Below are 13,560 nucleotides of genomic sequence, written 5' to 3'. Positions count from 1 at the left end.
GACAATCAAGTAAAATAAGTAGATGCAGAAAGATGGGTACTGTATGTTCTCTCTCATATGTGAAAGCTCAAGCTAAAAAAAAAAATCATTCAAAATGAGTAATAGTAATGACTCCAGCCTTGGGAGGTGGCAGGGAGGAGGGCTGGAGGGAGGCTGGATTACGGCTAATCCAAACACAGACGGAAGAAGTAAATTCTAGGGTTCCACAGCATAGCAATGGGGAGCGGTTATAGTTCACAACGATCTATTATATACTTTATTAATGTCTAGAGGAGACACACTTGAAACTCCAAACACAAAATAAGGATAAAGATATGGCAATATTAATTATTCTGATTTTACCAGTATATATTGTATACAATACTACATTGTACCCCCAAAATATGTATGATGATTAAATGACAATTGAAGATGTTTAAAAGTGTTTATGGAACCTCTGAAAACTTGGAATGGGACCACCATTTGACCCAGCTATCCCACTCCTTGGTCTATACCCAAAGGACTTGAAATCAGCATGCTATGGTAATGTAGCCACATCAACGTTTATAGCAGCTCAATTCCCAATAGCTAAACTATGGAAACAACTTAGATGCCCTTCAACAGATGAATGGATAAAGAAAATGTGTACATATTCACAATGGAATATCACTCAGTCATAAAGAAAAATGAAAGGAGGGTATTTGCCAGTAAATGGATGGAGCTAGAGACTATCATATTAAGTGAAATAAGCCAATCCCCCAAACAAAGGCTGGAATGTTCTCTCTGATGTGTGGATGCTAACACATAATGAAGGGGTAAGGGAGGCTAGGGAAGAATAGAGGTACTTTGGATTAGGCAGAAGAGAGTGAAGGGAAGGCTAATAGAAGGAATCGGGCATTATGACCCTATGTGCATATATGATTCTACATAGTGTACAACTAGAAGAGTGAGAAGTTATACTCCATTTATGTATGAGGTGTCAAGATGCATTCTACTGTCATGTATAACTAATTAGAACAAATTAAAAAAATAAAATATAGGCATCCCCAAAAAATGTTTATGCCTTATTTGATCATTACACACTATACACATGTATTAAATAGCCACACTGCACCCCATAAATTTGCACGATTACAATAATTTTTTAAAAATACCTTGGGTCGGGGCTGGGATTGTGGCTCAGCGGTCGAGTGCTCGCCTAGCATGCTCGGAGCCCTGGGTTTGATCTCAGCACCGCATAAAAACAGATGAATGAAATAAAGGTATTGGGTCCAACTACAACTAAAAAAATGAATAAATAAATATTTAAAAAATACCTTGGGTCATCACACAGCCTTCACCTGATCAGAACTTTCGTCGTCGTCGTTGTTTATGAATGTTTTAGACGTTAAACCTTGATTTCGTGTGAGAGGGAAGCTCCTGGGGGTTAAAGATTCCATGATTGTGCTCCACGGCATTCTTGCCTCATTTACTTAAATTTTCTGAATAAACAAATTGATTTTGTTTCCAGGTGTGCAAGGCTGTTACGCCAAGCAAAGGAAGGACTTCCGGAAGCAGGAGGCCGGTGTCAGGCCTGAACCCGGGCTTTCTCTGCTTCACGGGCACCTCGCACACCTGCGCACAAACACACACTCCTGCTGATTATTACTTTTGCTTACCTCTGTATAGGAAAGAAGAAATCTAAATTCAAAACTTTCAAGAAGTTCTTTGGGAAGAAGAAGAGAAAGGAATCGCCTTCGTCCACGGGGAACAGCACCTGGAAGCAGAACCCGGCCAAGAGCGAGGTCATTGCCATTGAGTCAGGGCCAGTGGGCTATGACTCAGAGGATGAACTTGAGTAAGTTGCTGTCGAGGCCCACGGGGCCATGCGCTCCGGCTACAGCGGGGACATCTGGGCTCGGCAGAACAGATCCTCTGTCAGAGTCTCAGTACCGTGCTGGGCTCCCGGCCTCCTCCCCTCCTGGACAGCCCAGGAGCAGTTCGTCCACACAAGTTATGTCCTTTGTCTTTCTAAACATGGGATGGAGAAAATGTGTGTAGGGGTGGGGCATGGATAGGAAGCTGCTGTGTGCCAGGTGTATTAAATGTCCATGGTCTACGGGTTCAGTGGCGCATACCTGTAATCCCAGGAGGCTGAGGCAGGAGGATCGAGAGTTCAGAGCCAGCCTCAGCAATGGCGAGGTGCTAAGCAACTCAGTGAGACCCTGTTTGTAAATAAAATACAAAAAAGGGCTGGGGATGTGGCTCAGTGGTTGAGTGCCCCTGAGTTCAATACCCGGTACCACAAAAAAAAAAAAAAAAAAGTCCCTGACCCTCATGGGAGAAGAGGTACCATATGCCATCAAATAAATGAGCCAAATAAGCTGGAGAGAAATTTGGAGGCTACCTGACATCCCGAAGCTGAAAGCCAAAGGATCAGGATGTGGACCTTGGTGTAATGTGACTTAAACCCTTTGAGGACCTTGAGGACCATACGAGAAACACGTGGCTCTCTAAACTTGAACTCCAAGCAATCTAATAAGTATGCTTTCTCCGGTCCGAGTCCAGGATGGAGAGAGGAAATCTTCTTGTTCAGTTTTAGGAAAATCATCTAAAAATAAAATATAAGCATCCAAAAAAATATAAGCATCCAAAAAAAATGTTTAAGGAGATGGAAATGTTAATGCCTTATTTGATCATTGCACACTGTACACATGTATTGAATAGCCACACTGCACCCCATGCATTTGCACAATTACAATAATTTTTTAAAAATACCTTGGGTCGGGGCTGGGACCCAGTGTGGGTGAAAAATTGGGGGAGGTCTAGTGAAGAAATGCTGGTTTTTGTAACTTGTAGTCCCTCAAAATACAGTTACTAGGCACATCTTCCCGTCCCTCCAGCCGTTATTTCTGTGACTAGAAAGAAACAGGTTGGTTGTTCTGCCCGCTTTTATGTTTTCTTTAAAACATTGGCCTCTGATTTGAGGATGAAATTCCTCAGAGAGCATGAACCCACTGGGGGTTTGGGTGGGGGCGGGGGATGTAGCAACGGAGACGGGGTCCTGGGCCTGAGCCTGCCCATGAGGGCTCCTGTCCCTTCCTAGCTCCAGCCTCTCCCTGTGTGGTTTTATTTATTTATTTTTAAGGTGTAGAAATTAAATTGACCACTTGGTGGCACCAAATGACTGTAGAGGAAAATTTAGATTCTGCTACTTTAATTTTTTTCCAGTGCTGGCAGGGAGCAGGGCGGGCCATGGGTGGTGCCTTGTGCCACGTGAGGAACCCACTGCACACAGGCTCTAGGTCCCATGCCCCAGACCCTGAGGGAGCAAGAGTTACCTCACTGGCCAGCCCCAGGGGCACGCTCACCCCCACCGCACCCACCCCATCTCCTGACAGGAGCAAACCCTCTGTCCTGTGGTTGCAAGCACAGACCTGGGGGTGACCCCTCCTGCCACAGACAGGAGCAGAGCCAGAGGGACGAGGTGGGGGGAAATGACCTGTGCACTTATCACGTCCTCCTCTTAGAAGAAGCCCGAGGAAAGTTGGGGTCAGGCCTTTGGTATCTTTCTATCTCCAGCACGTAGCAGGAAGCTGACTTCAGTTGCTTGCAAGAGTTTGCCAGGATCCAGGACAGGATCCCAACTTTCCTTTAGGGGATGGAGTATGACAAGTGACATTTTTCAAGAGTGGTACTGAGGAGGAGACCAGACCCAGATCTTTAGCTTCTGTTCCTTCCTTTCCTGCTTGCCAGTTAGCTGTTACTGCTCCTAGAGTTTTCTAGTGGGTACAGCTAAGAAATTCATTTGGCTTAAAGAATAATCATTAATTCACTGTTATTTTCATTCAAGTCTTATCTCTTTGATTCTTTGTATTCTCTCTTTTTTTTTTCTATTGGAAATCTTAGCATGGTTACTCATTTTCTTCATCCTGGAATAAAGTCACTTTGTGCTCTATGCACAGGTGGCCTTCCACGAACATTGCTCTACTCTGTTTTGTTTTGTTTTTAGCCCACATTACCACTGATAGAACTACTAGGTGCAATTTGAAATGTTTGTCTTTGTTGTTCGTAGAATTCATCCTGCCCTGGATGTGGAAGCAAAAGTCATTTGGAGGACTGGGGCTGGGGCTCAGTGGTAGAGTGCTTGCCTCACACGTGGGAGGCACTGGGTTCGATCCTCAGCACCACATAAAAATCAACCAATAATTAAAAATATATATCTTAAAAAAAAGGTCATTCAGACACAGAGTTAAAGGCACCTGAAATCCTGCCTTTCTTTTTGTAGATCTGTCAACAACCTGCTATAAAAGTTGGCTCATTTGTTTCGGTTTTCTAGTTTTAGGGATTGCTCTATTTCCCTTCCCTGTCTTTTGTTTTATAGGAAACATTTACAGTTTAAAAGACAAAAATTGTAAAGGCAGGTACCTTTGTATCCTGTTTCTCTATTTAGTTTTCCTTTCCCGCAAAGGAAACCATTCTTCCTCACTTGTGACTTGTCCTTCTGTTTTTATTTACTTTTTTAAAAATATTTTTTTGTTGTTGATAGATCTTTATTTTATCTGTTTTTACGTGGTGCTGAGAATCGAACCAGGTGCCTCACACACACCAGGCAAGTGCGCTACCGCTGAGCCAGAGCCCCAGCCCCTGTTTTTATTTTTTGAAAGCAGAGCATGCACCTGTGTTCTCGTATGTTCCTGTGCATGTCCCTGCCCCCTTCTCCCAGAGCTGGTGTGGCTGTGTGCCGCTTACTGTACTTCTGCAGGTTCCTCTGGTGAGCTCGTGCAGGGAGAGGATCTTCCTTTCAGTCAGAGGCAGAGTCCTCCTCCTAGGATGCTCCTGGAGTATTCTGTTCAACACCCGGAGGAGCATGTTGGCTGCTTCCCCATCTCACAGACATTGCCGTGGTGAAAGGCCTTGTTCACGTGGCCTCCTGTGTTTGGCTAGGGTGTCTCTTTGGAGACTTCTTCATTCCACTAGTGACACCCGAGTGCAGGTGTTTGGGCAGCGCTGTGGTTTCCAGACAGTGTGGCCATGGGCTGTGCTGCTGGACAGAGATCCAGGTGTGTGGGTGTGAGAGAGAGAGACCTTCGTGTTAGGAGCTGTGCCATTGGCAGAAAGAGACAGTTTTTTCCACTGTGCTGATTCCTTCCTAGAAACGTGAGGACCCCCACCTTCTGGGAGCCAGGGTGCCTACTTGTAAGCTTGCCCCTGCAGGCCAGAGAGTGTAATTAAAGGGAAGCATTGCTGACCGACACAGCTTGATCTGCAGTAGGGCAGGGCCACACCTCAGAGCCCTAATGCCCCAGAGAGGACAGGATGCCCCGGGGAAGGGCAGGGGGGGAGTCAGTGTGCACAAGACCAGCGAATGTAGAGGCTGCTTTCCTTCCTTCACCGTAGTCTCCATCATCTCCTTCCACCTATTGTTCAGGCTTCTAGGAAAATCTTACAGCTCATTCCCACATCCTGTGGACATTTTATGAATGTCCCATGGGTTCAGTTCCAAATCAGATCCTTGAGCTCCGGGTTGGGAAAAGGGCCTGGCACGGCGATGGCAGGAGGGCCTGCCACTGATGTTTGGGGCGTAAGCACAGAGTGGCAAGGATCATGCCAGGTGATCAGAAGAGGATGCGGCCGTGCAGATGGCAATTCTCACTACAGACAAGCGGGGATGTATGGCGCCTCCAGCCCGCAGGCCCTCAGCCCACTGGGCAACACGGAGGGGCTGCACATTTGCCCCTGAGCCATGCCCTCCTCCTGCCACATAGGTTTCCCCGCCCTTCCTCCCTGCAGGCTTGGCATCTCCAACCTCACACCTCAGGTTTTCCACTAATAAAAAGAATTCGCACAGCCTTCAGATCTCTTAGGAAAATTCCCACCTCTGCGCAGCTCCTAGGAGTAGCCCGAGGTATTTGACGGTTGAGAGGCAAAAACGGGAACCAAGAGCTACAGACGACACACACAGAGGACTTGTAGGATATGCCCGGTGCGGTTAACCCACACCGCCCCTCTTTCACTCTGGGTCCCCAGGAGTCGGTGAAGGGGGAGGTGGCCAGGGTCTCACAGTCACTTTTTTATCCCAGGGAGTCCAGGGGCACACTGGGCAGCCGGGCCCTCTCGCACGACAGTATTTTTATTCCTGAGTCGGGACAAGACCCTGCTCGGCCGGTGCGGGTATTTTCCCAAGAAAATGTGTGCGACCGGATTAAAGCCCTCCAGGTGAGCATTTTCCTTGGCAGTGACCCTTGGTTTGGATTGGAAGTCAAATATTTTTTTTTTTTTACTATTTTGTTTATTTAGTTGTAGTTGGACACAATACCTCTATTTTATTTTTATGTGGTGCTGAGGATCGAACCCAGGGCCTCACATGTGCTAGGCGAGCGCTCTACTTCTGAGTCACAACCCTAGCCCCCGGATGTCAAATATTAATCCAGAAGTTTTAAAGTGATTTCTGCTTCATTTGTTTGCTATGTTCTAAAGTAATAGGCACATCACAAGTCTCCTAAGACTCACCAAGCTGCTTACCCCTTGATCTTGATGCATTCTGGGTTACAGCTTAGATGTACAATGAGAGAGATGACAAGCTGGGTAGCACACACCTGTAATCCCAGTGGCTTGGGAGGCTGAGGCAGGAGGATCCAGGCCAGCCTCAATTACTTAGTGAGGCCCTGAGCAACTTAGCAAGACTCTGTTCTCAAAAAAAAAAAAAAAAAAAAGTAGTTTGAAAAGGGCTGGGAATGTGGCTCAGTGGTTAAGTGCTCCTGGGTTCAATCTCCAGTACCAAAGAAAACCAACCAAGAGAAATGACCACAAGAGCTGGTAGTAGATGCTGTTTCAGCTTAATAACCCCCGCCATGCAAGAGTGTTGATGATATTTCCCAAATGAATTAATTGGAGTAGGGAGATTTGTTGATAAATGTTATTGATGAAAATACTAAGAGCAAATGTTCTTTATTTCAATCTAGTTAAAAATACAATGTCATGTGAAAATGGGGCCTCCACCTCCTCCAGGGGGGCTTCCTACCAAGCGGGCAGAGGATACCGGCATGAGCTCCGAGGATGATGGGCTACCCCGGAGCCCCCCTGAGATGTCCCTGCTGCACGACATGGGTCCCGGCATGACTATAAAGGCGAGTGCAACCTGGGCCCTGACCCTCCATCCACGCCAATCATCCAGGGCAGCTGGAGCTCTGGGGGCTCCGGGGGGCAGCCAGGTCACCTGAGCCTGCAGCTGGCCCTTGGGCTGTGTTTGTTTTCATTCTTTGAGCAGAAATTCAGGTCTGGTTAGGAGATGTGGTTTGGATGACATATTTTTGTGATGGTGTTCGAACCGATACCTCGTCTTTCCTGTCCGTGCAGACAATCAGACCCACAATCTCATTTAAAAGAGGGAGCCGCCTTTCTGTGTGTTCTCTGCTACTGTGACGTTGAGTGGAAAGAAGGGAACAGTGAACATGTACACTGGTCTAAACACCACGTCCTTGTCTTTGGACCACAAGAGCCTGTTGGTCTAGAATGTGCAGACTGTTACTGGTAAACAGGGCAGCAGAGAAAGTTGGACTGCAGGAGAGTTTATGACCCCAGAGGGGCAGAGAGGGGTGGAGGAGCTGATCCTAATACCCTGCTCCCCATAAAATCCAAGAGGAGGGGCCTGAGCAGGTGAGCTCTTTCTCATGCATAAACACCGTAGCTCGTGCTGCTGCTGCTTTCTGAAAATGGTATTTCACTGAAGTAAGAACACTTCATACCCACACAGTGCACTCTGACCCGAGTGATAAAGTAGACGTTTTACCCGTGTGGATAAGGCTTGCTGTGGATGGATGAGTTGGAATTATTCCAGGTGTGTTGATGCTTGAAAAACAGATAAAGGTCAGAGTTCAAGTATTAGGGTCACGCACCCGCCCTGGGATCTTTGGAATGCTCTCGCCCCTGGCTGGCCTAGGAGCTGTTCATGGTGGGGCTGCAGATTCTGTGTTGCTCTCAATTATGTTCAGCAGCTATTTCAGCTTGGATGCCTACAAGTCCACCACAGATCTAATTTTTTTTTTCTTATTTTTTGTTCTTGTGGAGTTGTGGCTTCCATCACTGATGGGAAATCAGGACTGTGATGTGGCCGCTAAGTCAGCCCCCACGTTGGGGCTGTCGTGGAGCTACCTGGAGAATTATTCCCTCCAGATTCCAGCTCCAGGGTGAGCATGTCCCAGCTCACTCCCAGAGTGGGGTTGGGGGTCCGGAGGCTGCCCACACCTCTTCACCCTCAAGAAGGACTAGAGAATGGCCTGTTTCTGGGCTCTGCCAAGCTGACCCTGTATTTCTTCATACCCTAAAACACTTCCAGGTACAGTTTCATTGTCACCCTCTCAGGAGCAGACGTGACTCTGTCTCAGGCCACATGGTAGGAGATGGCTTCTTATTCAGCACTGAGTGACTCTCCCTCCTCCCATCCCACGGATCCCTGACTCTCACACTTCCTACTACTTCTCCTCCTTTAGCGAGGACAGGTAGTAAAGAGGAACAGGTGGTACCTAACCCCATGCATTAGAGAGCCAGCCCAGTTCCAAACCCACTCACACCATGATGTACAATGCCATGGTCAGCCGCGGGGGGGCCACTCGTGCTGGACCAGGGCTGACCTTGTTTTTCACAGCAACCCTTCTATGGTAGTTAATGCACACACACACACACACACACACACACAAAGTTTCTGAGATTTTTAAAAAATCAATTATTGGATAATATGCACAATCCATAGCTTCATGAAAACCAAAATTTGAGCCTTTAGGATACTAAAGAAAGAAAAGGAAAAGAAAAATGTACTCTTTTCCAGTCATCACGGATCCCAGAGAGTGTTTTGTACACAGTTGGCCGATTGAGAGGAAAAAGATGATGCATCCTTTAGAAATGTGCTTATGTAACGGGATATTTAACATAATGGTGCCTTAAATCCCAAGAGGACGGGATTTGGGGCTGTTTAATTTTATCCTGTATGACACCTTCTCTAAGCCCATGTGCTTCACAGAGCCACTTGAGATTATTGTTAAAGAAAAAAAAAAGACTTTGGCAGCAAATATGGACATGGCCACGGAGGTATTTCCTGACAGTGAGTTTTTCGGGAAACATGGAATTATTTTTTAAATTCATTGCAGCGTGCATGAACACAATGAATGAAACCTTACCTGATGGGGTTTTATATGTCTAACTGGTCATGTTCTAGATTTCCTGGTATTAAGGTTTTACCAAGCTTTATCACCTCTTGGAATCCATGTCCTCAGAGGGCCTGGGGAGGGTCGAGTGAGATCAGATAGATGGGTGCTCCCCCTTCCCAGCAGGGCCAGCAGCTTCTCTTCACCCATTGGCCTGGCCCCACCAGCTTTGCTCCCTGATTGATGGCCGTTCATGTGGGCACTGTCCCCAGCCCATTCCTCAAAATGAGCCCCATTTTGAGGACAAACTTTGGAAAACACCTATGACCTAAGGTCACCCCTTAAAAAATCTCCTGAACCTCAATGCATTTCCTTTGTGCCACATTCTGCACGACTTAGACTAAGTCCTCTGCTTCCAGAAGCAAGACTGCAGGGAACGTATAGTGATCAGGAGTAGGCAGTGCAGATGACTCTCTGGATGCTGCCAACTCACCCATGAAGACATAAGCCAGCTTCCCCATCCCAGCCTCCTTCCCAGAGAGACCCCTCCATACCCCACCCCATGAAGTTACACCACAGATCAAAGGCAGAACTCATGATCCTCCTAGTCATGATGGGATTGGTCTTCCCAGTTCCCGAGAACTTTCAAAATGACAGTGGGGACAAAAATGAGAGTTCTGAGGACAGAAGAGTCCCCTAATGGCAACATCAGCTGTGACATTGGCGCAGGGTTTACATGTGGACAGAAGTCAGGGAAGCTAAACTCCATGCCAAGGTCTCCCAGCCAAGAGGTTAAAGTGAGCTGAAGCTAAAAACCAGCAAATACAAGTGCAGACTCACGTAGAGGAGGGACAGGGGCTGTTTACCCTTCGAAATCTTTGGGCTGTTAGATTTGTAGACCAGTAAGCAAAGGCTCATGTTGCACACATCTTAGCAGCATAACCCATGTAGACTGTACTTCGTGAGGGAGTATGCCATGTTTGATGGGCAGGTATCTTAGGATATTGCCCTTGGTCTTCCAGTGAGTGCCAGAATCCCCTTCCTCCCTGGAAACACCTTCTTTCTTTGCTGACCATCAGTTTTTCCCCACTGAGGTACAATCTATTAATATACTTTTAACTTACCAAGTGGTGACTTAAAGCCAGATTGCCCCAGGAGGTTGCAGAGCTCTCCAAGAATGAACAAAAGTCCAGTGATAGGATGCTGGGTAGGGCCTTGCCCTCCTTCCTGGACAACTTCTGTGCCCTGGCCCCTAAAATCCCAGCTCTCAGCTTCCATAGACAAAGGCAGGAGCTTCTACCCTTGGAGATACGGGCTGGACTGGTCCCTCGGGAAGATAGCTGGGGACGTGGGGGAGAGTGGTCCTGCTCAGGAAGCCTGTTCACAGGCTCTTGCATGGCCTTGGGAAGGAGTGGAAGGTTTCCAGGGTTTGGCCCAACACTTGGAACTCCCAGCCGTTTCACTTTCTAAAGGAGTATCCTGAATGCTCCCTGTCAAGAGCCAACCTGAACAAGTTTCCCTCCCAGGTAAAAGCCCGAGAGTGTGGGAGCACAATGAAAGGAGAGCCAGTGTGTCTGTGGGCTGTGCCCAGCCCTGTCGTGTCATGAAGTTAATGTTTGGTGTATTGCTCCTTGTCCCATGAAGGTCTCTTTAGTGTCCTCATCCCGGCCACAGTCTCCAGAGCACACGAACGATGCCACCAACTCCTCCCGGACCTCTGATAGCAGCCTGGCACCTGTGGCTGATTTCAGCTGCCCTCCAGAACTCTCCTCCTGCCTGGACAACTCTGCAGCCAAGCACAAGCTCCTGGTCAAGCCCCGCAACCAGCGGTCCAGCAAAATGAGGCGGCTGTCTTCGGTAGTGGGCTCCTCCTCTGCCCAGGGTCCAGGACGGGTGGGCTGGGCAGTCCTCAGCCCCTACCCTGCCCTCTCCCCCGCTGGGTCACACGCTCCCTCTGAGCACCATCCCTGTCAACGGGACCACACTGCAGGAACTGGAGTTGGTGGTTCATCTTTTTTAACATCAGTCAATGTCCCTCCCTTATATCAAGCCCGTCACAGGTTCACTCACTCATTCCCCAGACCCTGTCACTCACATGCTGTGTGTGGTGCCACAGCATCTTGGTCCTGGGCTTCTCTTCTCCTTGCTTTCCCCCCCCCCCCACACCTGGGTCTTCTTTCTGCTGCTTGAGCTCCTCAAGATGTCCCCAGCCTCAGGTCTTGGTACTGCTGTGTCCCCCTGCCCAAGACGCTCTGTTCCTGGCCAGCTCTGTCTCAGCCTTAGGGGTCTCATCTCGGGATTCCTGTCCCAGAGAGGGTCACCATGTTTCTTTCACTCCTTCAGTGGACTTGCCACACATAGACAGGACCTTTGAAAATGTGTGTGTCCTCTTTGCGACCCTGTCCCCAACTGTACCTCTGGCCCTTAAAGTGGTGCTAGCCACAGGGCTGGCATTTGGTAAGCCTTTGAGAGGATGACCAGTGGGTGACAGGAGCTGAAACCCTGGAGGGGACACCTGAGCAGCATGAGGACGTAGTTGGCAGCATGGGCCTCTTGCCTCACATAGAACAGACTCCTCTGTGGTAATGGTGCTTGGGAGAATCGTCTCCTGGTTCCGGAAGCTCAGCTGACTCATGGGGTACTCTGACCTCCTGGTATCTGTGAGTTAGAGGTCAACAGGGTGCCACTGTCCTCTTTGCCTGGAGGAGGTGACAATCAGGGCAAAGGGCCAGCCTGGACACAAGAGAATGACCGTGCTCAGAGAAACACTCACAGACCAACATCCTCTTCCCTCTCCTTCCCTCAAGAATGATGGCGAGGAGTTGATGAAGTGCCCAGGACAAGCTAGGCGCTTCAGCAGGAGACAGCAGGCTGGGCCCACTCAGGACTTCAGGGATCCCTGGGGAGAGTGGGGTTTCCCTTGGACGTGTGGGAGGCGCTTTGTGAACTCAGGGAAGCAGGATTGACTATGCCAGAAGAGTCAGGTGGGTCACCGCAGACTAACTTGCCAGCTGCGGCCAGAGCGCCAGTGCACATGCTGGGTGTCCAGTACAGTGACAGGGCTGTGCGCCGTGGGGACCTGATGGGTCCAGGAACTTCAGACCTGCCCATGTTCTTTCAGGGTGGAGTCGTGGGGCCAGGCACAGGGCCAGCTCCCTTCTGGGCTCAGTTCTAGACTTCATTCCCACGCAGAGGTCTTCTCCTCTGGTAAGGGCACATTTGGCTGGCCACAGCCCTGCCAAGACTTGGTGACAGAGGGAAGCCTGGCCTACTCTCCATATGGAATGTGCCATCCCCTGGCACTGCCCCCCTAGGCAGAGCTGAACTTTACTTTTGAACTTGACTTTGTTCTTGAATTTCACTTTGTAGAATAACAGAAAGTTGGATGTACTCAGTTGGGGGAAATATGTAACCAGTCTTCCTGGATTTACCCTCTGATATTTTGGTATCTCCCAGCTGCCTTTCCCCTTCACTGCTGGGTAGGGAGCAGGCCTGGCTATCTCAGGTTCTCAGAGGTGCCCATATTTTCCCAGTGGTCACCACTGTCCCTCCATTCACTGTTAGGTTACACATTGGAGGCCTTGTCCATCAGTATCCACAGCCCCCTTTGCCCTTTGGTCCTCTGGTCCCTCTTCCCAACCAGGAGGACCTTCCTCATGCCTTGGCCCCTTGTAGGGATCAAGATGCTTCCAGCTGCTTCCACTGTGGGAATGAGCTGCACATGGCCCCTCTGCTACCTTTCTGTCCCTGGGCACTTCTGTAGAGGGTCACTGTCCCTTTGGCTTTATGGGCAATGAGTCCTACTTTCCCCTGCTGTTTTGATCCCCCATATCATCCAGGGTCTTTTGCTCCATCACCCCTCCCCCACCAGTGAGCTCAGCCATCCTCAGTGTCTCCACTGTGGCCTCTTCCTGTTCCTGCTGCTGGCCTGGCCTTCTCCAGCTGTGTTTCCAGGGGCTGACATCATTTCATATCATGGAGGCTCCTGAATCTTTTGGAGCTTTAGGATAAATGAAAAGGGCTCTTATTTTACAAACCCCATGTATAATAAAAACCCAGCTATAAAGACTGTGATATTTACCATGAATTTGAAATACATATTCAGGCTGACCCCGTTTGCCCCCCGCCCCAGCAGAGGTTGGGAAAGACAAACACGAGTGGTTCCCTCAGCATTCTTTTCTGCCACAGACCATGCTCTGTGTGTGGCTCCACATGCAGAAGAGCTGAGCGCCCATGGATGTTCACACCCACATCTCACTGTTACCAGTGGGTCCTCAGCCAACCCAGTCAGTGCCAAGAGCTGAGAACCTTGTGAACTCCATTTTGATAGGAGCAGTGTGGTTGGATGACTAGCCGCACGTTTCCTGGCTGGCAGAGACACCAAACATAGGACCCAGGTCTTAGAGACTGATGCCTGCTGTCTGCCCCGGGTGCTACAGAGATGACGTGGACACTGCTC

The 13,560-nt window shown here is 48.8% G+C and overlaps 1 protein-coding gene across 6 annotated transcripts in view; it reads left to right on the top strand.

Moving 5' to 3' along the window:
- The window catches only part of Cracdl (CRACD like), a 139,343-nt gene that overhangs the window by 98,928 nt on the left and 26,855 nt on the right, over positions 1 to 13,560 (top strand). For 5 of the 6 annotated variants that reach the window (XM_046440359.2, XM_046440362.2, XM_046440361.2 and 2 more), the window contains exons 3-6: positions 1,648 to 1,816; positions 6,042 to 6,177; positions 6,924 to 7,088; positions 10,746 to 10,958. In XM_046440359.2, coding sequence (XP_046296315.1) covers positions 1,648 to 1,816; positions 6,042 to 6,177; positions 6,924 to 7,088; positions 10,746 to 10,958 — 683 coding nt within the window. Of the gene's footprint in view, positions 1 to 1,647; positions 1,817 to 6,041; positions 6,178 to 6,923; positions 7,089 to 10,745; positions 10,959 to 13,560 lie in introns of those variants that run through there. The other variant, XM_046440364.2, reaches the window with a different exon arrangement.

This window comes from Marmota monax, unplaced genomic scaffold, assembly GCF_021218885.2.
Source record: "Marmota monax isolate L192 unplaced genomic scaffold, Marmota_monax_Labrador192_F-V1.1 WCK01_AAM20220418_F8-fsc00210, whole genome shotgun sequence".
In the NCBI taxonomy this organism is placed as follows: Eukaryota; Metazoa; Chordata; class Mammalia; order Rodentia; family Sciuridae; genus Marmota; species Marmota monax.
Note: the sequence above shows the minus strand (reverse complement) of the source record. Positions and strands in the feature narration are given on the sequence as shown.